Source organism: Taudactylus pleione, unplaced genomic scaffold, assembly GCF_031769625.1.
Source record: "Taudactylus pleione unplaced genomic scaffold, aTauple2 ptg000082l, whole genome shotgun sequence".
NCBI classification, from domain to species: Eukaryota; Metazoa; Chordata; class Amphibia; order Anura; family Myobatrachidae; genus Taudactylus; species Taudactylus pleione.
Window position 1 is genome coordinate 3,380,920 of NW_028284484.1, and position 27,538 is coordinate 3,408,457.

Sequence of the window (27,538 nt, forward strand, 5' to 3'; positions counted from 1 at the left end):
TATATCCTCCTGCTTTATATTCTAAGTATATGAAGCTACTTCTTATATCATTTACTCTTGGTAATTACACTACTTCCTATAGTACTCAAGTATTAATAGTCAAAAAACAATATGAAAACACACATATAATACATAAGCACGCTGACGCATAGATAATAGTAAACATACAACAAAAGACAGCACACATGGACTCTTGTACACATACACCAGATCGCCCAGTCTGGCTACATATGGCCCACTGGATAACGGCTATATATAAATCATGCTGCATATTTCTACGCAGCCACTTGTATTTGCTATATACATCTCCCGGTGTCTGCGACATAATGCATATTACGCATCTGCGGTGGCATTAGCGTGCCACTCTGAATCAGGCTCATTGTTGTTGTTTATTATTATTATTATTCTCATTAGTTGTTACTGATTTATAAGGCACAACAGTGCTCTGCAACACTGGACAGTGGAGAAAACAGGGCATACATAAAGCAATGTATAGTCTAAAGGTGCCTTCACACATAGCGATGTGCACGCGATCTGCCGATGTGTACGATTTCCCTTGTAACTCTCCCCGGCAGCTTTGCACATGATCTGCACACGATTTGGTGTCCAATCTTCATACGATCTCTGCTGCATCCAGACTTTTTACATTTCATCCTAGATTGTCATATCTGCCCTACAGCACGGCAGATCTGACGATGCGATGTGCGACCAGCGGGGAGGCACATAGCATCGTGATCGTGAGTGGGAACTCACGAATTTGGGCATTTTTTATACGATCTGTCGTTCCGATACGTCGGAATCGGGCAGATCGGGTAGAAAATCGCTATGTGTGTAGGCACCATAACTTACACAAAATAGTGTTTACCTTGTAAACTAAATTATTGCAAAGATGAAAATAAACTGTAGGGAGGGTCCTGCTCTTGAAAGGGCATCTAATCTAAGGGGATTATGGCCCAGATGGGAAAAGAGGAACACTGTGGCTTGGGGAGGAGAATGGGGCAATTGTTGTTGTGTCATTGGTAGTAGGGTAAAAAGTGATAGAGATGAGTTTTCAGAAAGCTATGTATGATATGATAAATCCATGATTTATTTCTAATTAGCTATATATTAAAGTAAATAAATATTTTTATTTTACTTATTTTTAGGATGCTGACCAAGAATTATTATATGAAATATCTGAACAAGAAGAGATCACAGCCCGACTCCATTTCATTAAATTTGAAAACACATATATAGAAACCTGTCTGGACTTTATAAAAGATCATCTAGTGAACACAGAGACAAAGGTCATCAAAGCAACTGGTGGGGGAGCTTACAAATTCAAAGACCTCCTTGAAAAGAAGCTGGGATTAAAGTGAGTTCAGTTGGGGGCGTAACAAACCTTAGAATATCAAATACATTATGTACTGAACCGCTGCCATGCTAAGAGCTCTCATTCGTCCTAAGCTTTGCTATCAAAATATTTTACTTGATTCCTTTGCATGTAATGGAGTAAGATAATTTGTAGAACTAAGATTGTATTTATTTTATTGTTTCTGGTATAAAAAGATTTTCAGTGTTCCATTGTGTTGGGCTCAAAGTGTGCGCAGGCCGTATTGCTTATGTTTTTTCCAATGTGGTGTTACTATTCCTCAGTCCTTCATCTTTAAAGATAGAGATTCTGCAACCTTAGCAAGTACAGATGTGTCCTTGCTCATCTAGCCTCAATACGCCATGCAGCATGATATTCCTGGTGTGAGTAAGTCGCCAGGTCCCGTGCAGCTCTGCTAGCGTCGGGCGGCCTTCTTTTTCTGATCATGCGTGTAAGTGGCAATGCGATGTGAGTAGGATGCACCAGGAGACTGTGCTGATTAATTTGATGTGACATTTGTATATCTGTGTGCGACTGAGTCTGTAAAGGGAACTCCGTAAAAAAAGCTGTGGGCGCTGCATCTTAGCACTTCGCATGCTGGTTGAGAGACTTGGGCTGATTCAAGCAGAGGACGGAATTGCAAAGCTGCACACAAGCCCCTTTACAATTCTGTCCTTGCAAATGCAGCAGGAAATGTCTAACGCCCCGATCCCAACACTGCGTCCAACGTCGCAAGGTGGGATAACCATCGTTCACTTTGGTGGACTGTGCTGGCCAGCTGAGTAAGCCTAATCTTACACAGACTGGCCGGCTTGCGAGACCAGGAAACTGCGTCCGAGGGCGCAGAACTTAGCCTTCCCACTTTCCAAAAACAAGGGCGACATGCCCCCGTTTCTGGGAACGCCGGCCGCCACCACCCCCGCACTGCCCCGTAAATGCATCTTCCTGTTAATCAGACAGAGGTGAAGCAGGGGCTGCGTATGATCACGCAGGACCCGTTCCGCACATTCGATAATCGGGAATCTGATTACGTGCAATGCTGAATCGGGCTCTCAGTCATACACAGATATACAAATGTTGCATATCAAACTAATCAGCACAGTCTCCTCGTGCGTCCACGTAATTTCGCATTGCGAGTTAGACGCATTTTGGTGAAAAAAGCCACTTAACGCTAGAGAGTACCAGGCGCACCTAGAGGGGCTGTTTGGCGCAACTGCAGCAAAGTCTATCAGCATCTGTATGTAAGCACTTATTCTTGTCCCTGCATAATAAACCCCATACATTGAGAGAGCTGAACATGTTATGGGTTTCATTATTTGTTTAATCTAATGGGATAAATACATATTTAAGTTTACTATGGCAAGAGTACCTACTGTAATCAATCTTTATAACAGGGCAAATTGATGAGCAAGGAATGCAGTGGGTGGGTCTAAAACCACAAGTTGAGATTGTTTACAGCATCTAAATCTGAAACCAGGGTCTGAAGTTCAACTTGTTACTCTTCAGACTTCCTGGATGTAAAGTAATTGACATTTATCTGTAGACCACAACAGAAAGCCTGAGAGCTCTTGAACATAAAGTGCACCTGTTGTTGCATACAACGGATGAATCAATATACAGTATGTAACCCATCAAATCAATAGGAATAAGCATTGTATAAAGATTGTTCAGTAACTATGGGGGGACTTCAATTAAGTGCGCTTTTGATAGCGCTGGGAGGAAGCTCCCGCAGCTATTCAATTCAGAGCACTGTTTAGTCAAAGCCGTTAGCTCCGCACTAAGCCAGAAAACAGCCACGCGGCCGGCACTTTAGTTGAGGTTCTCACCGCACCCTCAGGTGGGTACGAGAAGAAATCATTTAGTCGCCCTAACAGAGTCCTGAATTGAATAGCTCTGGGAGCTGAGTCCCAGCGCTATCAACCGCTTGCTGAATTCAATTCCCCCCTTTGTGAAGTAATTCGTTTCCAAAGAAGCTTTATTATCATGCATTTTGGTTTCATCAGTCCAATGAGGACACTGGGAGCTGAGCCCAGTCCCCAGCATAGGGCTTTCAGCTCTACAGCCTGGGACCATGCCCCAGCTGTACCTTTACTTCCAGCCCCTGCCTCACCGCACAGAGACCCGGCTTGTCCGGTTTTCCTGTGTGCGGCTCTCAGTCCTGCTGCTCTGGGGCTCTCTCTTTCCCCCAGCGTGTGCACAACCGGCCCTGTGGAGCTGGGGGTGCCGGGAGCTAGGCTCCTGGTCCCCAGCAGGGAGCGCAGAGCGGCTTCGTGCGCCTGGTTCCCACCCCCAGTGTGGCACTCATTTCTGCCACCCTTTAATGCTGGGGCGCCGGGAGCTAAGCTCCCGCTCCCCAGCAGCCGCCACACTGCCCCCTACTGCATCACTGCACTGTGGAGCTAGGGGCATCGGGAGCTAGGCTCCTGGTCCCGAGCGTCAGAGCACAGCACCACACAGGGAGCCGGCTAACCCGGTCCCCCTGTGTACCACTTAGCCCTGCAGTCCGGGACACCACATGGTCTCCCATTGCCGCAGCCATCGGAGATGATGGGGTTTAACACTCCATGCTGATGTGGCCACAGAGAGGGCCTGGCCGCGGCAGCAATATAACAATTTTTTTTTAAACTCCCGGCGCCTAGCGCCCTCTAAATAAGACGCTGCAGCACGGGGGTGTTAACCCCTTCGTGGCCGTTGCCCCCCTTGGGCAAATCACCCCTGGTGGCCACATCGCTACCCTACGCAGCCACTATCCCCGGCCATGCATAGAACTTCTTATCGGAGGTCTATGCAGCCGGACAGCCGAGACAGAAGAGAGAGCAGTGTCACCGCAGGCAGAGTTAGCGCAGGAGACCCTGTCAGCGCATGCACTCCTGTGAAATGGCCGCCCATGAATCTCCGCTGGGGCACTGCTTCCTCCAATCCTCCCTCCCTGAAAAATCTGGTCGCCAGGCAACAAATTTTAGTCGCCCAGCTATAGAGCGTGCAGGGCGTGCGCGTGCTATGCGGCCCGTCGGCTTAGGGGGTCCACCAGCCCTGCACCCTCTGTAGCACGGCCGGTCAAATTGCTGGTACAACTGGGAACGCTGGTCTCTGAAGCGATCAGAGACTAATGGTGCGTACACACTGGGCGATTAAAGTGGACGACTGAACGATAACGATATCGTTATCGTTCAGTCGTCCACTTTATCGTCCATTTTTAACACAAAAAAGATGAACGATGACGACGAAGCGCGTTCCCGCGGGTCGTTCGTCATCATCGTTCATCGCGCTGACATGCAGGCCAACCTGACGACCTCGTCAGGTTGCTGCATGTCAGGGAATGGGTGAGAGAGCCCGGCGCTGAACGATATCGCTAATGATATCGTTCAGCGGCTGTGCTCAATGTCATGAACGACATTGAGCACAGCCTGCCGGGGACACACTAGACGATATCGCTCAGGGAGCATATCGTCTAGTGTGTATGCACCTTAAAGAAACCTCTGATCGCTTCAGAGGCCAGCATTCCTAGTTATACAGTGCGCAGGTGTGCGGGTGATGTGATGACGTCACCTGACATATGACGAGCCTGCGCAACTGCTGGATCTAGCGGCAGGCACAGACGATGGAGTGAAGCTGGAGCGCTGACAACCGTGAAGAGAGGCAAGTACAGCACAGCAGAGGGGGCTCAGCATAAGGGGCGTTATCGGGGGCTCAGCATAAGGGGCGTTACTGGAGGCTCAGTATAAGGGGCACTGCATAAAGGGCTTTAATACAGGGGGCATTGCATAGAGGGCACAACTAATGGGCATTGTATAAGGGGCACTGCATATGGGGCACTACTACATGGGGTATTGCATAATGAGCACAACTACAGGGGCACTGTATAGGTAGACCTCTGGGGGCTCGAGGAAATTATGCTATGGGGCCCCCATGCCTCTGGTTACGCCCCTAAGACCAGTATTAAGGTTATAGCTCCCCACTTGTTGCAATTGTTGCTTTTTTTCTAATAATGCAGAGGTCTTGTCTATTCACTTTTCTTTTTCTGTTTGAGGCTTTAATTGCAAAGTGGGAAACCTCTTAACAACTGTGATTCTTGCAGACTGGTTTCCCTACCCAATGGGGATGCCCGTATTTTTTGCATTGTGCTGGAGGGAAACTTTCTGTAGTCCAGAGTAATTACCTCCCTTTACAAGCACCTGTGAAAGACCATTAAGCTGATATGAGCAACCACTAATTTGTTTGGTTTCCCTACCTAATGGAGATGCCAACATTTGTGCTAATATTCTGTTCACTCACATTTCCATCATGTTCCTCTCTGGGCCTGACAAAATAGATTTCTTTTGCCAGGGATGTCATTGACAGCAGTCTCTCTAGGCTCTCACTAATGTGCTGGCCATGCATTCTATCACTGATAGTTATTTGATTACTTCAAATGGGCAAACATTTTGGATGTGATTAACAAATTCAGATTGGGCAGTAAATTCTGTATGTGTGCAGGGTTGCTGGGCAGATGTCCTGTGGCAAGGCTTGCCATTACTTATTTAGCTACACATTACGTCTAAAATTTTGCCATTCAAAAATAAAATCTGCCCTCCTCACTGACCGGCACCCTGCGCCTAGAGTGAACACTAATTACTACCTATTGGATAAACACACTTAAAACGCTTTTTCTTGTGTTCAGTTAAATCTCCAGTTTTGGTCTGTATCTAATTAGCCCCAATATTTTTTTCGGGGTGAAAACCAGGTATTTTCTGCAAATTAATCCCCATTTTTCAAAGTTTTTCTTCAGCGTATCCTATTTGTTTGGACGAACGAATAGGATAATTCGCCCAAAAACACATAGGATCCGTGATAAGTTCACAGATGTATGGGCCTGATTCAGAGCCGCTCGTAAGCAGCCGCTCGTTCGTTCCGAGCGATGTTTGCACAACTGCGCATGCGTACGGATCGTAATACGCATGTGCGAACCAGTCAGTGCGGCCGAAAATCGTTTGTTCGCTAAATAGCGAATGCCTGCTATTTTGAGTGACAGGAGGAGGCGTATGTGGGTGGTAACAGGGGAAGGTGCTTGAAAACGGGGAGTGGAGATCCGAACGCAGGCGTGCTTAAAGGTCAAAATGGGCGTTTTAAGGGTGTGCATAATTAATACAGCAGCGTCATTGACCACGTCACTGGGTTATTTTATAGTCAGAACTGCTCGCATGATTGCAGTAGGAAAAACCAACCACAAGAATAGCGAGCAGTTCATACGCTGGTCGATGTACTCGATTAATCTAATAAATAGCGGACATGAAGTAGGATGCGAGCGGCCAGGGGGCGTAGTTTTCCAAAAAAACAACCGCATGTTTTGTTCGCTCGTTCAGACCTAGAGGCGTGAACAGACCGCAAAGAGCGAACGGTTCATTTGAATAGCCATCCCTTTTTCCTGAACGAGCGAGCGCAAATAGCGTCCGGCTCTGAATCAGGCCCTATGTGTTTTCGCCATTGTGCTGGCTGAGAAAATGCACTTTTCGGGGATCATTTTTCGGGACACGTCAGGTCCCGAAAAAAAATCCCTGATAAGTGCCGGCATCAGGCTGGACTTCGGGGCTAATTGGTTAGCCCTAGGGGTTCCATTAGTGCCCAAACAATTTTTGGGGCTAATTAGATACTGCCCTTAGTCTTTAGGCTCATACACAGACTAGACGTTAAAGTAGACGATAACTATATTGTTCATGGCGTTCAATGTCGTTCAGTGAGTATGCTCAATGTCGTTCCCGACATTGAGCCCGGGAGTTCAAGAGATAAAACGTAACAATATCACTTATGAAGCATATCATTAAGTGTGTATGAGCCTTAAAAGTATCATTCTCCCGAAACCTTTGTTAGACAATTGAGGTGTTGTACATCCCAGACTGTCACTGTCAGGTTGTTGTGTAACAAAATCTGAAACCGCATGTGATGATGGTTGAACCTTGCTATGAAATAACTGGTCATGTTCCTGTGTAATACTTCTGTTAAGCAGTATTTTAAAGATTGCAATCATCGGAAAAGGGGTGAAACATCCAAATGGACCATGCCTAAATGAGACAAATGACAGGCTTCAGCACCTTTTGCTGGGTGCCTTGATTATATAGTTTGTATACTGTATGACTATGCCATTTACCATATAATGGACTGGAGAGATTAGTGCAGTGGGACTGGCTGCATTGTCAGTGCTTTGGAGGTCACTGGAGCATGTTGAAAAGATATGTTTTAAGAAGAATTCTGCACTTAAGCTGGCCACACACTAGACCAACTTACATCCAACCAGCCAACTTGTTGATTGGTTGGAATGAAAATCTGGTAAGGAATGAAAGCAAATGACAATCAGCAATTTGCTCCCAAACGCCGGAAAATGAACAAAAACTGTTGTTTGAACAAATAGTTTAGATCAAACATTTAACAAACTTGTCTGACAACCATTTTCATCTGTTTTCTGGCATTTAGGAGTAAATTGCTGATCATCATTTACTCCCATATGTTACCAGATTTTCATTCCAACCAATCAACTTGTTGGCTGGTTGGATGTAAGTTGGTCTAGTGTGTGGCCAGCTAAAGCTTAATATTTTTTTTTTTTTTGACGGCTTCAATCATGGTAAGCTAAATACCTATAACAGAAACCTGGTGCCAATCAAATTACTCAGTGCAATCACCTGATTGTCTGCTGCTTTCCAATTAGAGGGATTACTAAATCCACATTAAGTGGAAACTTTAAAAAAATGTATTTGTAGCAAATGCCATTGTGTTCAACTAAGATAAATTAATTTTATGTCTCTTCAAACCATCATTATGCCAACTCACTGAATGAGAATGTGAGACTTTCTGCTTCTACAATACTAAAACAGCTTGATATATACTGCTGCCATAATACAGATGTGAATGATACCCCTTTTACACCAGAGCTAAAACCCTGGTTAACGCAGGGTTAACCCGGGTAGCTCCTTGGTGTAAAAGGGGACATGGTTGGATTCCCGGGTCGAGTGACCCAGCAATCCAACCCAAGTAATTTGCAGAGTTCAACACGGGAATGACCCGTGAAACCCTGCAATGTAAATGGAGCGATCCGGGTCATGATGACCTGGAGCACGCCGCATGCCGGCCGATTGGCTGGCTGGCTGGCTTCAGTGGCGCTTGGAGATGACGCCATCGCCAAGCGTCCACTTCCATGCCGGAAGAGCCGGGTCACTGCAGGTGTGAACGGCGCTTGATTCAGACCCGGTCGCTAGAGGCGTTTGCTCGTTCCCAGCATATGCAAATTCGGCTAAGTGATGGCATGGCAGGCGAACGCATGGCAAGGCATAAGCACGCCCATTATGTTTGGCCGTGCGATCGCTTTGTGTATGCGGACACCCATCAGCCTGTCTTAAGATGCCCACTTGTGCACGTCATCTCTAGGACGTGTATGCAACCATCGGTACCATCGGAAGCGAACGCAGCGCTTGAGGTAGACCATACCCTACCTCAACCACTGCAATCACTTCAGTGTGAAATACAACCAGGTGACGTGTACTATGACGCTGCCTGTTAATTATGCACGTCTCTGAAACGGCGTTATTTCGGTCAGGCACGCCTGCGTTCACATCTATACTCCCCTGTTTCTTGTGCCCTGCCCCTATTACCATCCACAAACGGCTTCTCCTGTCACTCACTCTGCTGGGTTGTCTATGCTGGGCGAGTGAAGCTTCCCGATCGCTCGGACTAGTTCGCGCACTGCGATGCATGCACACAGTGCGAAAATCGGCCAGCTACGAGCGAATGCTTGTTAGCGTCCGGGTCTGAATCAGGCCCCCTGTACCAACCTCCGGGTCACACCCGGAATTTAGGTATAAAAGCAGTATGAGAAACTTTGTTTTGCTTTAATATTAAAATTTGTGAGATATGTTGCTGCAAAAACACAGATACAATTGAGACACTTTCTTCTGTTGCAATATTAAAACCAGTGGATATATATTGCTGCCATTATCTACTATTACACCAAATAAAGCTGCTGGATATTCAATGCAGATTTAATATCGGCTTGCTAATTGTCCCTATAGGAAAGAAGAACTGACATTCGTTATTATTAATTCATGCTATGAATGGGAAATTGATACTTTGATGTTTTGATGCCCGGCTCCGTCGTGCGCATGTGCGAGGCCCGGATAGCGACGGGCACTCTGTCGCTCCGGGTCTCGCAACAAAGGGGGCGAGCTGTCGATGTTGAGTGAAAGCTCGCCCCCTTTGGTGGGCAGGCTGGGGGGGGGTGGCTGCTCTAACGGAGGCGTTCCCATGAGAACGCCTGTCGTTTGGGGGCGGCCCCACTGACATCACAAGTGATGTCAGTGGAGAGCTTCCGGCTCTGTTAGAGCCGAAAGCCCTCTGGGGCTTGCGGCCACGAGACCCTACCACAAGGGTCTCGTCGCAAGCCCGATGGTCGCGATGGTCTTCACCATCGCGACCATCATCATGGCCGCTCGCTGTAGCTGTGGGTGGTCACCCACAGCTATGCGAGCGGGCCAGGGGGCCGTTCTAAAAAAAAAAAAAAAAAAAAAAAAGAAGCCCGGCCCTGACTCAGAGCGAGCGCTCTGTCAGAGCGACCGGGTCTGAATCATGGCCAGAGTTCAGATTAAGGGCCTGATTCAGCACGGATCGCAGATGCGATGCAATGGTGATTAAGCACGCAGTTTCACTGCGAAGATATGCTAATCCTCTTTGACCGCTATGACATCGTAGCACAATATAAGGACAGCCACCTTACCTTATACACATCTGTAATACTTAGCAAGACGGCAAAACCATCGGTAACATGGAGTACCATCGCAGCCTCATACACAATTGCACAAGCTCTGACCTTACTCAGAAATTGCTAACCGTCCGGTACGATGCGAGAGCCCAGGCATCGCAGTGGCTAATCTATGCACGCCCCTGTAACTGCGCTCAAATGCCCTGCACGCCTGGGTTTCTCCGACCACCCCTCCCAAACGGTACTTCCTGTCAATTACTCAGAGATGGGTCTGTGTAGCCACTGTGATCGCAGTCCGGATCGCAGTGAAGTGTCTGCGCATGCGCACTGCAATGCATGCGCAGTACGCAACAATCAGCCGACTGCGTGCATAATCGCAGTTGCGATCCGTGCTGAATGAGGCCCTAAGTGACTGGATTTTGTAGATGACCTTTGGGAATTTCTTTTCAGAGATTAAAATAAATGGCATTGACATAAGTATTCATATTATAAATATTTGGTAAAGCAATAAAAATTACTGCAACCAACTGCTTCCTGTAGCCAAGCATGGGCATCCTGTAACTCCCTACCATGGGCGTCCTGTAACTCCCTACCATGGGCGTCCTGTAACTCCCTACCATGGGCGTCCTGTAACTCCCTACCATGGGCGTCCTGTAACTCCCTACCATGGGCGTCCTGTAACTCCCTACCATGGGCGTCCTGTAACTCCCTACCATGGGCGTCCTGTAACTCCCTACCATGGGCGTCCTGTAACTCCCTACCATGGGCGTCCTGTAACTCCCTACCATGGGCGTCCTGTAACTCCCTACCATGGGCGTCCTGTAACTCCCTACCATGGGCGTCCTGTAACTCCCTACCATGGGCGTCCTGTAACTCCCTACCATGGGCGTCCTGTAACTCCCTACCATGGGCGTCCTGTAACTCCCTACCATGGGCGTCCTGTAACTCCCTACCATGGGCGTCCTGTAACTCCCTACCATGGGCGTCCTGTAACTCCCTACCATGGGCGTCCTGTAACTCTCTACCATGGGCGTCCTGTAACTCTCTACCAGCAGATTGACTGACTGGCTCTTTGCCGTTCACTTCAAAACAGTTCAATGTCTTGTCTTGAACCCTTCCTTGGTACTTTTAGAAGTATGTTCTTTTTTTTTAAAGAAAGTGTTCTGCTGGAAGTCCTATAAAGACCCAACTTTGTGACACTGATACAACATTGCAAATGGACTGTAGTCCTCAGTTTTCATGATGACATGCACACATTCAAGACACTCCGTGCAGCACATATGGGCCAAAACCTCACCGAACCTCCTTCATGTTTTACTGTCTGGGAAGATGGTCTTTTCGTTAAAAGAAAAAAAAAGTTATTTACATAGGAATTATCTTTTTACCAAAAATATCTAGTTTGGGTCTCAGTAGGATTTTCGAGGACTGGCAAACTCCAGTCGAGCTTTCTTATGTTATTTTTATTTTTGAGCCATGTACTGGGAGGTTGGCACTGTCCCATGAGCTTCATGAAAACATCACATATGGTAGAAGCAGTAACGTTAAGGTCCCTGGAGACTGGTTTGTTGCCATGACATTATCCATGCTTGGCTACAATATGTTGCCCTTTTTTCCCCATGCTTATTGCAGTACACAGTGACACAACAGTAGAGAATGTCATTTTCTGTATTCAATGAGTGATTCAGTTCCACCTATTTGAAATCTAATTATTTCTTGCTACTTCTAACACTATTAAAGCTGGGTACACACTGAGACTATGCCTGCACGATATGTCGTTTCCGGCCACATTGCTCAGTATGTACGGCCAATAAGCACTCCCGCGGTCGCATGTGGTATCGTCTGGTCGGCTGTGCTGCACGACCAACTGGACGATATCGCATGCTTTCTCATTGCATGAAATGAAGGACGGAACGAGGGATCGTTCTGTCGTTCATTACCTTGTTCTGATGTGTACCCAGGATCCGATATACAGTACATCGCTCAGTGTGTATTCAGCTTAAGTACATCTAAGGTATGGTGCATTATTAGAGAAAACCGAAAGAGAGACAATATTTTTGGCCATGACTTGCCATAATAGAGTAGTAGAGCCTCTCCTAGCCTTACAGCAAGGCATGAAGTTGAGGCTTTTTTTTCATTTGCTGCATCAATTCAGTTTGTGCTTTGGAAATATATTTGCTAAAACTGAAAGGTTTTGTTTTTGTTTTTTTACATGCAAACTATATTTCACCTTGTAACCTCCACCCAGACGCATCCTGTTTTGCACATTGCTTTGATGTTTATGTTGAATACATTAGAACAGTGGTTCTCAAACTCGGTCCTCAGGACCCCGTACAGGTTACGTTATCCAGGTCACCCAGCAGCTGCACAGGTGTACTCATTACTCACTGACACATTTTAAAAGATCCACAGGCGAAACTAATTATTTCACTTGTGATTCTGTGAGGAGACCTGGAAAACATGCACTGTTCGGGGGCCTAAGGACGGAGTTTGAGAACCTGTGTATTAGAACCTACTTCTTAGATCGGCAATAATATAGACGTGATTTTGCTTTTAAATGGATATTATGCCTTTATTTTATGAATGTTCTTATTTAACTTATGACTGTAAGCATAATCTGACAGCGTAGAGCAGATCTGTGTCATATCCAAAAACTATGATCAGTTCTGCCTATATTATATACATATTGGTGAGGAATATTTAGTAATGTGTTTTAATAGATGTACAGACAGACATGTATCATTTTGATTTTTTTTTTCCAGAATACACTTGTATGTGGACCGGGAATCAAATAGGTCCCCCCCTCCCCCGGCCCACAGCTGCCAGACCCAGACCCTGCGGTTTATCAGACGATAGCTGCCATAACTTGCTGTGCGGGAGGACTCTGGGCTGATTCAGCCCCAGACACTAATGAGGAATCGGTCGCTAATGATTGTTGTTTTAGTACCTATGACGTAGCTGCAGTGCGCATGTGCCGCAGAGCTACATTTTGCGCGACGCTGTTGCAGCTCTGGTCACATTGTCTGACAGGCTGCAGCCGTTTGCCGGCGGCGATGGGAAGGATCATCTAAAACATAGGCATGCTGATGTCAGCAACTGCGTCTTCAACGCAGATTTACTCGCTCCGGCACATTGCTTACGGTGGCCATTCTGAGTAACCGTTGGGTTGTTTAGACTGTCCGATGGCCTGCCGATGTTCCCGATGGTGACACATGTAGTGGATCTGAGGGGATGTAGTCTGGAAGCCGCCGGTCTAAATGCTGACCGCGAGGGTTGAATGACAGGCGTCTAAATCTAGACACCTGTCATTTTACCGACGCCGGGAGACCGGCGTCCCTGGCATCCCGATCTGGGACCGGCGCCCGGCATCCCCAGCCGCGGGAAGGGGGGGACGGTTAGGTTTAGGGCTCTCGGGGGGGACTTAGGGTTAGGCACCCCCCGGGTGGTTTGGTTAGGCTAGGGGGAGGGAGGGTTAGGGTTAGGCACTCATGGGCCGGCGGTAATACATTTCACACCCGATCTGAGAAGGCAGAGGTTGGCGTCTCAATTCAACAGACGACACCTGCATCATTTATAGATCTTCTCATATTCACTGCTACCGAGGACGGCTCACTCCTGCGCCCATCTCTGATCTGAAACATTACAGCGAAATATAACGTTTCTGTCATGTTCTATTAAATACGGTTGGACATGTTTATTCCCTTTGTGCTGTCACGGTAGCTGACTGCAAATATACCATACAGTCTGAATGTTGGCATCGGGTGTCAGTGGGGATCCTGGTGAAAAATTGCTGCACGTGTTGGAGAGGATGCAAAGCGAAATAGGGTTGTCCAAAATGAAATGTCACATACCATATGTTGTTTAACCTCTGATTATTGTGTTTATTTCTTTAGAAACAGATCTGCAGTTTTTTTTCTTCATGCTTAATGAAATTGGCTCTAATCTCTTCTATTGCTTTGTTCTAGAGTGGACAAAGAGGATGAAATGACCTGTCTTATAAAGGGCTGTAATTTTGTACTAAAGAATATACCTCATGAGGCGTTTGTCTACGTGAAGCATGCAGACCCTGAGTTTCGATTTCAAACCACTCACCCGAACATTTTCCCCTATTTACTAGTTAACATAGGTTCTGGGGTATCCATAGTTAAGGTAAAGCGTTGTGGTGTTGTATGTCTTTTTTGTTTTTTTATTTCTTTATTATTTTCGTTTTGTTTTAAATTCTGTTGTTTGAACTTAAAAGCAGAGTTGTGGTAGCTTTAATTCTCCAAACCTCAGCCAAAAACTACATCTCTTGTGTACTGCTATTAAGTTGGCGGCAGAGGATCCTGGGCTTTGCAGTTCAGCAACGCGATTGGTGATGGAGTACTTTCTGCAGGTTGCTGTAACCATAACGATGGCACTAGCATTGGACTGCTTTATGGTATGCAGTAAATCTTATGCTATTTGTTATGAAGTAATATTCCCCATCTGCAGAGTACTTAGTCACCAATAAGTTAGCCCTGCGGTACACTAGCGATATTTACTTGTCATTTTAAATGCCACATTCATCCTCATGTACATGTAACACTAACGCTGCATAACATCGGACATATTGATGTCTCTACATAAGTTAATATAAAGCACAATTGTGGTTCAATAGAATAAAAAGCACATTTTAAATGTCATTGTTGATCTTCTTTTTTGTAAAACAAAAACCTTTCTAACAACCTTCACTGATTCTTTTGTTTTAAGTTAGTGCACAGGGGAACCGGGACATTTCAAAGACAAATGATTACCGCTCGTGTACAAGGGCTCTTACCTGAATATTATATAAAGTCACCGGGCCACAGCGCTATTTATACTTGGAAAGAAAATTAAGGTGGCAATTATTATGTCTACAATTTATAATCTGAGATTACAATTTCCATAAATATTTGACAGGAAGCTCTTGTTCCCTAAATTGATGGTAATGATTACCTATAATGAGAATTGTTTATAACTAATACTATTGAAAATGATGCTGTTTTTATGGTTTGTGGGATTTTCTGTGCACTGTGCAAAGAAGTAACCGTCACATAAAACTCCAACTACTGTAATGCCTCCGCTTTCTTTATCTTATATTTTTTTAGGGGGGCGTGTCTTTATTACATTTGCCAATTTTGTATGTGCAAAACTTTATATTATATTGCTTGTAGTCAAATGCGCTTCTCCACCACAGTGCAACACGAGGTTCAAAACCAGCATCATTACTAATATAGAATGAAACCCAGCGATCTCCAGTCCTGGGTTGGCAGAAGATTCAAATGTTTCTGCAGAGTGGAAATAGCTGGGCGCTCTCAACACCCTACGCAAAGCTAAAGGCGCCAGTTGCATCACTCCACCGATCTCCTCCGCTCTGCCTGTGCAGCCTTCTGCTCCTCTGCAGATGTCTGCCATCTTGCTCTCATAACCCATGTTCTTGGCAGGAATCCAATCTTACTATCGCATTTTGGGGCAACGAAGACATTTAAAGCTGTTAATCTTCATAAACGGCCACCTGTTTGTGTTTTATTTTCCCAGTCTGGCAGGCTTGCTAATGTCGAGTGCCTAAAAAAAATATTTGTCCAAATTGTCAGCTTGTTTTATAATAGAAAAAAAAACACAAATGGACAAAAATCTGCTTTTGTCTAGTGATCCAGCTAGCTACATTCCTTTTATATTACACAGTATATCTAGAGGTCACATGCCCTTCCTCACATAATGTAATATAATGTGAAATCTCTTATCTTTGGCAGGTAGAAACAGAGGACAAGTTTGAACGAATTGGAGGCAGCTCTATAGGAGGCGGTACATTTTGGGGGCTTGGGGCCTTGCTTACAAAAACAAAGGTGAAACAAAGTTTAGGCAAAGTAAGGCTTTGCAGCTGTTTCCTAGGATATTGAGCAATTGTTTGCTGATTGTTGTGTTTCTGCATTTGCAGTGGTTTTGCAATGAGGAAGATGTTTGTTTTTAAATGAAAGGACCACTAATCCTAAAATATATCAATGTTCCCACACTTGATAGTAATGGAGGTGTTTGCTACATGTCCTTCTTTACATCATTCTGATGTGTACAGCGGATATGATATGTTGGCCCATCGGCCCCCATATCGTCCGGGTACACATCGCTCCAGTGTGTACCCAGCTTAATGCAGTGTGAGCACTACGCCAGTTTATGTGGCATGTTCTGTGTTCTTTTGGCACTGAGATTGCACAGAAAGCGCACACACACACACACACACACACACACACACACACACACACACACCTGCGGGATTGCAGAGGGGATGCTTCACATCTGACCAACAGAGAGGTGAATCAGAGGTGTGCAGGGGCATTCTCAGTAGGCAGATTTCTGTTAGGGTGTGTTCATACAAATGCAGCTCAACGCAGTCATGAGCATATATGCATGTTAGGTCTTGTATCTTTCTCACTTGTTGTGAGCAGGTATTGATACCCGCTGCTGGCATGGAACCGTGCTCATCTCTAATATACAGAAATATACAATTTTTGCCTGTACTATTTTGTGAATTTTTCACGTCCATTTTGCTACCAGCTCTCCATCAGCCCCAAAGTTTCTACCATCTAAATCTCCCTCCATTGTTCCAATTATAAACTTCTCACATATTCAGCCATAATCTTGCCATTATTATTAAAGCATATAGTAATCAACCTACTCTGAGATAAAGCATCTCTCAGCTCCCACGCCCCTTCAGGTTTCTTATTGCCTGCTTACATTTTCCTCGAATACCACCTTTCCTCAAAATGTATTGGGCATTCCTGGGCGGTGAGGGGGAGGTAGCTAGGTAGACGCATAGAGATGGTCCATCTATGGCATTATCACCGGCGTGTTGGTAATAGTAGTTGCATACAGCGATGCAAAATCGTTCACATAGGAGGCCATGTTCAGAGATATAATCTACACCTGCAATAGGACATTTGAACGCCTGAACACAATCAAAGTGGACGTCTCAGTCCTTGCACACCAGGGAAGGACTTGTAGCGGTAGTTGCTGAAAATTGGACAAGCAATACCGGGAAAAGGTGGATGTTGCAGCATCCAAATTGGATCCATATGCTTTTTGGGGGGTTTAACTATCATCTCTATGAAAACACAAGACAATGCAAAAATGTAATATCATGTCCTCGTTACCCCTTTTATTGACTTTTGCACTTCCCTCTTACTGGGCTTCCCAGAACACGTGTTTTCCAACTCTAGTCCTTAAACACAGCTAATGGCCAGGTTTTATGATATTTGTGTTTGAGTACATGTAACTTAATTAATAACTTAGTCATTTGGATTGAAGCATGAATATTCTTACTATCTGGATCTGGACTGTAAAAGGGATTGAAGAGTGGGGTTAGTATCGTGCCATATCCAGACTTTCACCTCTACAATATATTTTGCATACATCAGGTAGACACATTCTCCTCACTGTTCTACTGCTGCTCCACTCTGCCAGGCTGTACAGTGTTGCCTGTATTTCACATTCTCCAACATAACACACGTCTCCTAACCTGCCAATAGGCTCTCTTCCACACTCTAGACCTGCTCCCATTCCTAGTCACCGGATTTTTTCCAGTTGCAGCCGCTCAGTGGGGCGCTCTGCGGCTGCAGATGCTCTTTGTATAAGACTTTCTTCTAGCATCGGGTTATAATACTCACGTCCTTAGGCAAGCTTATCAAATTCCCAAACCTCCCTCCTAACATCCCAATTGCCATTGCTCTACATCTGCAAAATGTACTTTTTTATATTTATTCACTCCAATTAATATTGCTGTGTGACCCAATAGCTTCACTAAGTATCTTTATCAATATTAGCATTTAACTTAATTTATCAAGCTTCTGTTTTCCTGTAGATTGTATAGGAGCAGGGACCTCCTGCCTCTATGTCCGGATGTTAACACCTCTTGTTTTATTAGCATTTACTCGTTTGTAAAGTGCTGCAGTGCATGCTGGCATCACATACATGAGAAGTTTTATGTTCTTATTTATTCAACAATAAAATAAGTTGCAGTGTCTTGAAGTAGAGCAAGAAGGTTCTAGTAGATGGGTTAAAAAAAAAAAAAAAATCTTTAACAACAGATACGTGGTTCCATTAAACACCCGGTGGTATTAGAGATACTTTATTCGTGAAATCTGTTATTTAAAGATTATTTGTATTATTTTTAAGAAAATAACTGGCTTAAACTTTAATTTGTTGTTTGATGTCAACAGAGGTTTGATGAGTTACTACAGCTGGCTGCTAGGGGTCAGCACACAAATGTGGACATGCTGGTGAAAGACATCTATGGAGGTGCGTTCCAAATATTGGGATTAACAGGAAACCTGATTGCAAGCAGCTTTGGCAAGTCCGCCACCGCAGACAAAGGTATTGCACATCAATACATCTCTGACTGCATGGATAATATCCATTCAAGGAACATGTTACTGACACACTGAAACCCACAGTAAGTCTTATTTATGTAGCTGCGCCTTATCACTTCTGTGCAGACGGGGGTGTTTGCATACAACATGCAGAATATTCCTGACCGAGTAACAATTATGCAGGCACAGCTTCTGGGTGCTTGAGCAAATAAGAGAAGACCTGTTTAAACCTCTGTGCTTCCCAATTATTTACCACAAGTTACTTAGTGGAAAGTGTTCAACAGAAATTGGTTGTCATGGTCACCCCTCTCTTTTATGTGACTTCTCTTCCTTAGCGCTGAAGCCATACTAGTAGCTGTCTTACTGTCTTTAATGGCCCCATCTCCTTTGGACCACTAGTACCTGTTCCTGGCCTTTAGAGCTTCCCAACACATTGCTGCTCCCATTGTCATGGCCATTGTTTTCCTATGTAGCTGGCTCACAAATGCAATGTTAGACAGCGTTCCAGAGTGCTGTTCTATGAAGCACTAAGGTCAGGGACCTAATCCTAAAGCTGAAAATGCATTTGAAACCGGGAAGGGAGAAAAGACACAGGCAAGTACATTACTATAGTCACAGAAGTCCATACAGCTACTACAGGGCCTAGGACCTAGAGGAGACTCTATACCTCAAACGCCTTACTCAATCTGACTGCGTTTATTTATGCACGGTGGATGAAAGGAAAGTATATAATTCTGTATGTGACCGATATCAATGTTATTGATGTGTTGCAGTCATGTGTCTTGTAGCACATCTTCACGCCTGTGGCTTGTTTTAGTAATGGTTTGTAAATGAACAGAGGCTGCAGAGTTCTATGGAGTCCAGTAATGACATCCTTTGCTATTGCATAGAGGTGTGAGTACTAACACACGCAAACACACACACCAAGAAAAACTTGAGATCTGTTAATGATTTCTTATAGAATAGCTGAGTGCTACATTCTGGGAACATATGTCTAGGCCAGTTCCTGAGTATAACCATCTTTACTATGCTATTTATAGCATTAGCTATAGGACACTGTAATCAAAAAAGGAACTGCTCAGGACAGCTTAAGTACATACATGTACATGTTTCATGTGCTACATATAAGTGTATATTCTTTCATTTGTTTACCCTCACTGAGCGCTTTCTCTTTCCCATAAACTATAGTATAAATGTCCTGATTGGGGAGTCCTGGTGTGATTGGATGCTGGGTGGTGCATTGTGTGTACAGTAAGCATTCTGCCATTCATGTAGACCACATATTAGTACAGTACTTAGTTTGCTGTGCACACATATCTACCCTTCATAATAAAAACAACGACCTAATTTTTGCCCCATAATACTTCTGGTGCTTTTTATTGCATGGTCTTCACCAACCACCTATATCACATTATTGAAGGGTATTATTATTATTATTATTTAAGGGTATTTATTATTATTATTATTATTATTTATTTTATTTTTTTTGGTTATGTAATGTTGTTGTTTGCAATTTAGTGAACAACAGACGTGTGAATGATGATGACATTTGTGTAGAACTATATCATTTTGAATTGATGAAATAAGACCATGCTGAGCCCCTGTGTCTTCCCTAGAGTTCTCCAAAGAAGACATGGCAAAGAGCTTACTGCACATGATCAGCAATGACATCGGCCAGTTGGCTTGTCTATATGCTAAACAACACAACCTCTACCAAGTGTACTTCGGAGGGTTTTTTATCCGAGGTCACCCTGTTACAATGCACACTATAAGCTACAGCATCAACTTCTTTTCCAAGGTAAGATGTGATCATTACTTTGTTTCCTCCCCTTGACCCCTGTTATGAATTGCATTGCACACTTACATATAGCTGTGGCTACTTTGCTGTTCACCTTCAGCAGTACTGGGGTCTCCTTGGAGAGATACAGCAGTGTTGCTGTAAATGAAAGACCGCAGCTTAGGGACCCCCACCAAAGCATTATTCTAAGGTAGAGAGTGGAATGTAACAAAACAGCCCTCTAACAATGCAGTGAAAAGACAGAAAATCTGCTGTATCATCTGGCTGCTAACTGGGAACCCGAACTCCTAATCCACACTAACAGATGGATGTTTTTTTTCTCTTTGAATGGTATATTGTGTAATCTTTTCACTTTTTCCTTACCACTTCTTCATGAAAGCAACAGTCTCTATATCTATAATTATACAAGTTTCGACATTTCCCAACTCTACATTTTGTTGCAGATGGTGCCTTGCCCAGAGTAAAGTTCAGTTGGATTTAATAATATCTTCTGCTTTGGTCCAGATGGCAGATAAATGTTATTTGTATTGTATTTAACATGCTCTACTATTGATATTCCAGTGCTTGTAACTCGCTAAGCAGTCAAACACTAATTTTATGTTTTTAGAAGGACAAGGGAAAATTGATGTAAAGTGAGGAGTAAAACACAAAGCTATATGCAATTAACCAGAGTGGAAACAGATCTATAGAGTAAAATAGTATTACCATGAGGGTAAAAATGTGCTTTATTATTGTAATTGGTGCAGATCTGTCCTGTCCTGTCCTGTTAAAAATATATATTACTGTGCTATACTCAAATGTTATAATAATACACAACAATAAACATTATATACTGTGCAATTCTATAAAAGTACAATATGTTTTTATTTAACAGGGACATGTTTTGTGGTGGAAATATCAGAAAAATAGGATTTTTTTGGAAATTGGAGGACTCTGGGGAAAAAATAATATGGTGGTTTGTCTGTAGCAATTCTTTTTTGGCAGCTTTTTCCAGGTATGCAAGACTTAAGGGCCTATCCACTAGGCGACCTGAACGACTAGCGTTCAGTTCTTCAGGTCGCCTAGGTGCGGTGCCCGCACTAAACGGCGTTCACTGAATGTCATTCAGTGCAGGAGACAGACTTCCTATCTCTGAACATGCCGAACCTGACGATCGTCGTCAGGTTGACAGGCATGTTCAATAGATAGTCGGCGTCTGCATGGACCCAGCGCGCACACTCATCGCTGGTCCTTGCCGGCTATCCATTAGACGACTTTCTGAACGATGCGACCAAAACCAGGAGGTTTTGGTCGCATTGTTCAGAAAGTTGTCTAATGGATAGGCCCCTTTTGGTAGAAATACATATTTACATAGAGATTCCTATTGTCTATCTCTGCCAACTGGAACAGCAGTTAAACAGTCAGAGAAATATAGTGTTGTTTGTTTAGTCTTGTGCTGCCTGAAGTCACAAGATGCCTAATCCGTCTCCTCCTGTGTCTTTTCTTTATAAACAGGACATGCCCACTGGCCACGTAACATCACTGTGTCTGCAAACACTCCTTGTGATACACAAAAGCTGACCATTCATTAAGGTAGCCCCAGTGGCGTAACGTGGGCACTGGGGCTACCTTAATGAATGGTCAGCTTTTGTGTATCACAGTCCTGGCAGAGGGGGGGCGCCGCCCAGGGCATCTCTTTGTTTAGGGGCCCGGGCCATTTCGGCGTTAAACCCACGTAGCATGCTGACACAGCCAGGTCGGATGCCAAAGGAGGCGGCGGCAGCGGCGTCTGGCTCTAATTCTCCACCCCCCCTGCCCTGCAGCCAGTCCAGGCTCCCTCTCTGCCTGCAGCCCGGCTGCTGCTGCTTGTCCCCTCCGAGAGCCGAGCTGTCAGTCTGAGCAGCACCGGCTAAGCAGAGCTGTTCTCTGCCCCCAGAAATGAAGGCAATGGCACTGCTCCACTAGCCACCAATGCCAAGCAGCTACATGGAGGACACCACAGCAGCCCACCACAAGCTCACAGCCTGAGGCTGCCAGCAGTGTGGTGATAAGATTTTGTTATGTTTTTATTTTATTTTTTTTATGTGGTGGCCTATGTGTGTGTTTGTTTGGTTTTTTTTTTCATGCGGGGGCAGTGGCACATTCCCTTGGTGCCGTGGCAGGCCATCGTACCCACACTGACCGCTCGCCACCATTCCTCATCAGCCGCCCTCCCTTCCGCCCGCGGCCATTGCGCTGCCGAGCAAGGCCCGTGGTGCTCAGCGGTGAAACTGCAGCAGCAGCAGCGCCCACTTTATTAGGGCTGCCGCCGGGAGCGTGACTGCGACACCAGGGTCATGCTCTCTGCACCCTGAGCTTCAGCCTGCTGCCTGGCCTCACCGTCTCCATCGGCTACGGACACCTGGTTGAAGGTGGGGAGAGGGGGGGGGTGGAGACCCATGAGAGACACCTGAAGGGAAAGATGACATCAAACAACAAATTAAAGTTTAAGCCATATTATTTTCTTAAAAATAATACAGATAATCTTTAAATAACAGATTTCACGAATGAAGTATCTCTAATACCACTTTGTGAAACTGATGCTTTGGGATGTGATACAGTTCCAGTGTTCTCCCCAGAAATGTTTTCCAGCCGGGTGGCATCAAAAAGTAGCCGGGTGGGGGCCTTCGCAATTATGCGCGCCGGGAAAAGGGGTACCTCCCTTACCAATCCAGCCCGACAAGTCCCATTGGCTCTCAGTCAAAGGTGCCCATTATGCAGTGCCCCCTGTATTTGTGCTCTTTATACAGTGCCCAATGTAGTTTTCCCCTTTCCCCAGTAGCAGCCCCATTTATACAGTGCCCCCTGTAGCAGCCCCATTATACAGTGCCCCCAGTAGCAGCCCCCTTTATACAGTAACGCATACTCACAAAAGAAAAAAAAATAGACCACTTACCTGGTCTCCACTCCAGTCAACGACCGCCTCTGTCCGCTGCTCCCGGCCCGCTCTGCACTATGGGAGAGACGTCTCTCCCATCAACTGCTGCGGGGGGAACCGGAATGGGAGCTCTGGGGACACTAACGGTGGGTGCGGGCCCCGGTGCAGTGCTCAGTGCTCAACTCTCAGGATGTTACAGTGCCGGGCGGGGGGGTATTTTTACCGGGCGGACCGCCCGACAAATAAAGCGTAAGGAGAACACTGCATTTCTTCCCAGCTTGCACTGTGTGTGGATAAGGCTGATCCAATTGTGGCTAATTCAGAGTTGCACGCAATTTTTTTTGTGTGGACAGATCGCCCTATTTCTTCTTCAGGTTACATAGGGAACCACAGGGATACCATGGGGATAATGTGGTTGGAGTGATCCAGGCACCAAACAGTTAAAGCTTTCAGCTCCCAGGATGCCTCTGGTCCTCCTTCACATGTACCCCGCCCCTGGCCACAATAGCTACTCTAGCAGCTTCAAAATCTGCAGGTCTGTCATCTACGGCTACATTAAAGTCTAGGCAGTTTTCTTTTCAGTCCTTTCGTCCTCAGGGACAAGCAAAAGAACAGTCTTCTTCCAGGCCGTCTAGTTTTTTCAGGACAGCCAGGTGACAAACTAAGAGGTCTGGGGCGGCCAGACGTCCAGCTTCTAAGCCGGACAACAAACCCTCTCGCCCTGATGGGGTGGGCCTCTTCCTGGGGCATCCCAGGGTGGGGGGCCGACTTCTTTAGTTTGCGGAGTACTGGCATCAAATAACAACAGATGATTGGGTCCTAGAAGTGGTCTCTCAGGGGTGTGCCCTCACTTTCCGGAGGCATCCTCCCCAGAAGTTTTTTTGCACAAATCCTCCATCAGATGCGATCAAGGCCTTGTCCCTTAAGGAAGCCATTTACTCCCTGCTGCAGGCAGGAGTAATAATCCCGGTTCCTGTGTTGCAACAAGGAAAGGGTTATTATTCCAATCTATTGTTGGTTCAGAGACCAAATGGGTCTCATCACCCTATTCTAAATCTGAAAACCCTCAACAAATGTATCCATGTACCCAAGTTCCGTATGGAAACTCTTCGGTCAATTATTTTGGCAATGGAGCCTGGGGATTTTATGGTTTCCCTGGACATTCAGGATGCGTATCTGCATGTGCCTATTATGCCATCCCACCAGCAATTTTTACGGTTTGCTGTCCTGCAACAACATTACCAGTTTCAGGCACTGCCCTTTGGTCTATCTATGGCCCCTAGGGTCTTTACCAAAATAATGGCGGTTATGACGGCCTATATCAGACGTCAGGGTATCCGAATACTACCATATGTAGACGACCTTCTGATATTGGCAGAGTCTCCAGTTGTTTTGCAACACCATCTCCAACTGACCATTGCCTGTCTACAGAAGCACGGCTGGATCATCAATTGGAAGAAATCCTTTCTTTCTCCAACACAGCAGATGGTACATCTGGGGGCACTCCTGGATTCTCAGGCACAAAGTGTGTTTCTGCCAGAGAACAAGATTGCGTCCCTATCATTGCGAGTACGCAAGCGAAGGGTATCTATTCTATCAGTGATGCAGGTCCTGGGGTCAATGGTATCCACCTTCGACATAGTGGGGTATGCTCAGTTCCGTTCCAGGCCTCTGCAAAAATTGATTCTCTCCAGGTGGAACGGACATTATCATCTGATATGTTCCCAGAGGTATACGTTTAGCATACTGCCAGTTTGAATACCGCTGCACACAATACCGACAATGGAAATAAGACAGATGATAACCCGAAGAAAACTAAATACCGACAAAAATACTGAATGTTATAATTTACAGATAAAGACAAAACACCGACAACTGAAAATACTGAAAAATTATAAAAATACCGATTACCATAATACTGGCATCATTTGATCTATTACACACAATACCGACCGTAAAGAAATTCCGATGTATGAAAATACTGAATAATGTAATATACCGATTGACAGTATACCGACTCCTTTCAATCACCGATACAAAATATTAACGAAATTCAAAATCCCGACATAGAAAATTCCGATATTCTAAATACAGACACAAGTAAATGGCAAGGGACGTTTTAACGTTCAATGATTAGGTCACCTATTCATGTGTTGGGATTACAATAGTCGGGTTTTCCTATGTGCGGTCGGTATTATGGTTGTCGGCATATTCATGTGTTGGGATTACAATAGTCGGGTTTTCCTATGTGCAGTCGGTATTATATTTGTAGGCCTTTTGAATATTTCGGGATTGTTACATTGTTAGGAAATCAAACTGGCGATTTTGTGATCTTGACTGCATCTTGATATATAGAGATGGCAATCTTGTCGGCATAATAACCTACCGGTTATGTTTTGAAATATTTTGATAATGTCGTTTGTACAAAACAGTCGGTAAAATATATTTCGGTATTGCATATTACGGGATTTTGTACACATCAGCATTTACCATATCGGTATTTAAACCAGATCAGGTATTGGTGACGGATTCTAAACTGTTGGCGTAACATTAGTCGGGTTTTCATACCGATTCCGTCCCAGAGGATCCTTCTCACTCCAGAGGTTCGTCTCTCTCTTTGTCCTGGTGGCTACAAAAGGATCATCTGAACAAAGGTCGCCCATTCTGGATTCTAAATTGGGTGCTTCTCACCATGGATGCCAGTTTTCGCGGATGGGGGGCAGTGACAGGTCATCACACCTTTCAGGGTAGGTGGACAAATCAGGAAAGTCATCTGCCCATAAACATTTTGGAGACTTGCTCCAGGGCAGGCCGGTCCAGATCCAGTCCAACAACGCGACCACAGTAGCCTATTTCAATCATCAGGGAGGCATGCTTAGTCATGAGGGAAGTGACAAACATTCTGTTATGGGCAGAACGTCATCATCCGGCTATCTCTGCAATATTAATACCGGGAGTCCTCAAAAGGTGTAGCGGACTTCCTCAGTCGTCAGGACATATGCCGGAAAGTGGTCTCTCCACCCAGGGGTTTTTCAACTCCTGGTGAACAAATGTGGCCTACCAGACATAGACTCATGGCATCACGTCACATCACAACCACAAGGTCCCCACATACGGGTCCAGGACCAGCGATCCCTCAGCAGCCTTTGTGGATGCACTGCCAGTAAGATGGGACGTCAAGCTGGCGTATCTCTTTCCTCCGATTTCCCTCCTCCCAAGGGTTCTCAGGAAATTCAAGCAGGAAGGCGGAACAGTATTACTAGTGGCTCCTGCTTTGCCCAGATGTCATTGGTACACCGACATACAGAATCCATCCAGAGACAGTCCGTATCCTCTTCCTCTATGGCCAGATCTGTTAGCACAGGGTCCCTGTCTGCATCTGGACTTACCTCGCCTGTCTTTGATGGTGTGTCTCTGGAGTCTTCCATCTTAAGAGCTAAGGGTTTCTCCAGCTCTGTGATTGAAACGATGCTTAGGGCACGAAAGCTTTCCTCTGCCCGTTTCTATTACAGAGTTTGGCATTCTTTCGGTCAATGGTGTTCCCACAGAAAATACGACCCTAAGGTGTTTATGGTTTCCTGGGTACTGGTTTTCTCCAGGCTGGAATGGGCCTTGGTCTCCGTCTGGCCACTTTGAGAGTGCAGGTTTCTACATCAGTCTGGTTCCAGAAAAAGATTGCTTCTTTACCAGATGTTAGAATTTTTTTTTCAGGGGGTTCTCCGAGTTCAGTCTCCTTTTGTCCCATCGGTAGCACCGTTGGATTTGTCTTTGGTTCTCAAGGGGCTACAAGCTCCCCCATTTGAACCCCTGGACTCTGTAGATTTGAAATGGTTGACAGCGAAGACCCTTTTTCTTCTCGCTATCTCTTCTGCACGCAGAGTCTCTGATTTGGCAGCGCTCTCTTGTCGCATCCCATTTTTGATTTATCACCAGGATAAAGCTGTTCTCCGCACAAGGGATGGTTACCTTCCTAAGGTAGTGTCCCGTTTTCATGTGAATTAAAAGATTGTGGTTCCAGCTTTTCAGTCTTCAGACCTTTCTGTAGGTAAAGGCTCTCTAGATGTAGTTCGTTCTCTCCGTATCTATGTGGAGCGTACAAACTCTTTTAGAAAATCAGATACTTTTTATGTTATATATGGTTTTCACAAACGAGGTTGGCCAGCTAACAGACTCTAGATAGATGGTTACGTATGACTATCTCTCAGGAGGATACACAGGCTGATCTCCCTGTTCCAAATACGGTGACCACACATTCTACTGTAGGGCCATCTTGGCCGTTTAGTCGTGGTGCCTCTGCTGAGCAATTGTGCAAGGCAGCCATGCGGTTTTCTGTTCACACTTTTCACAGGTTGTACGCCTTTGATATTTTTGCCTCTCAGGATGCTTCCTTTGGGAGTTCTCCTTTTTGCTC

At 45.2% G+C, this 27,538-nt stretch overlaps 1 protein-coding gene across 1 annotated transcript in view; it reads left to right on the forward strand.

The window, feature by feature from the left end:
* The window catches only part of PANK4 (pantothenate kinase 4 (inactive)), a 105,587-nt gene that overhangs the window by 12,367 nt on the left and 65,682 nt on the right, over window positions 1-27,538 (forward strand). The window contains exons 3-7 of the mRNA XM_088468191.1: window positions 1,146-1,354; window positions 14,036-14,219; window positions 15,824-15,916; window positions 18,284-18,437; window positions 20,050-20,231. Coding sequence (XP_088324317.1) covers window positions 1,146-1,354; window positions 14,036-14,219; window positions 15,824-15,916; window positions 18,284-18,437; window positions 20,050-20,231 — 822 coding nt within the window. The remainder of the gene's footprint in view (window positions 1-1,145; window positions 1,355-14,035; window positions 14,220-15,823; window positions 15,917-18,283; window positions 18,438-20,049; window positions 20,232-27,538) is intronic.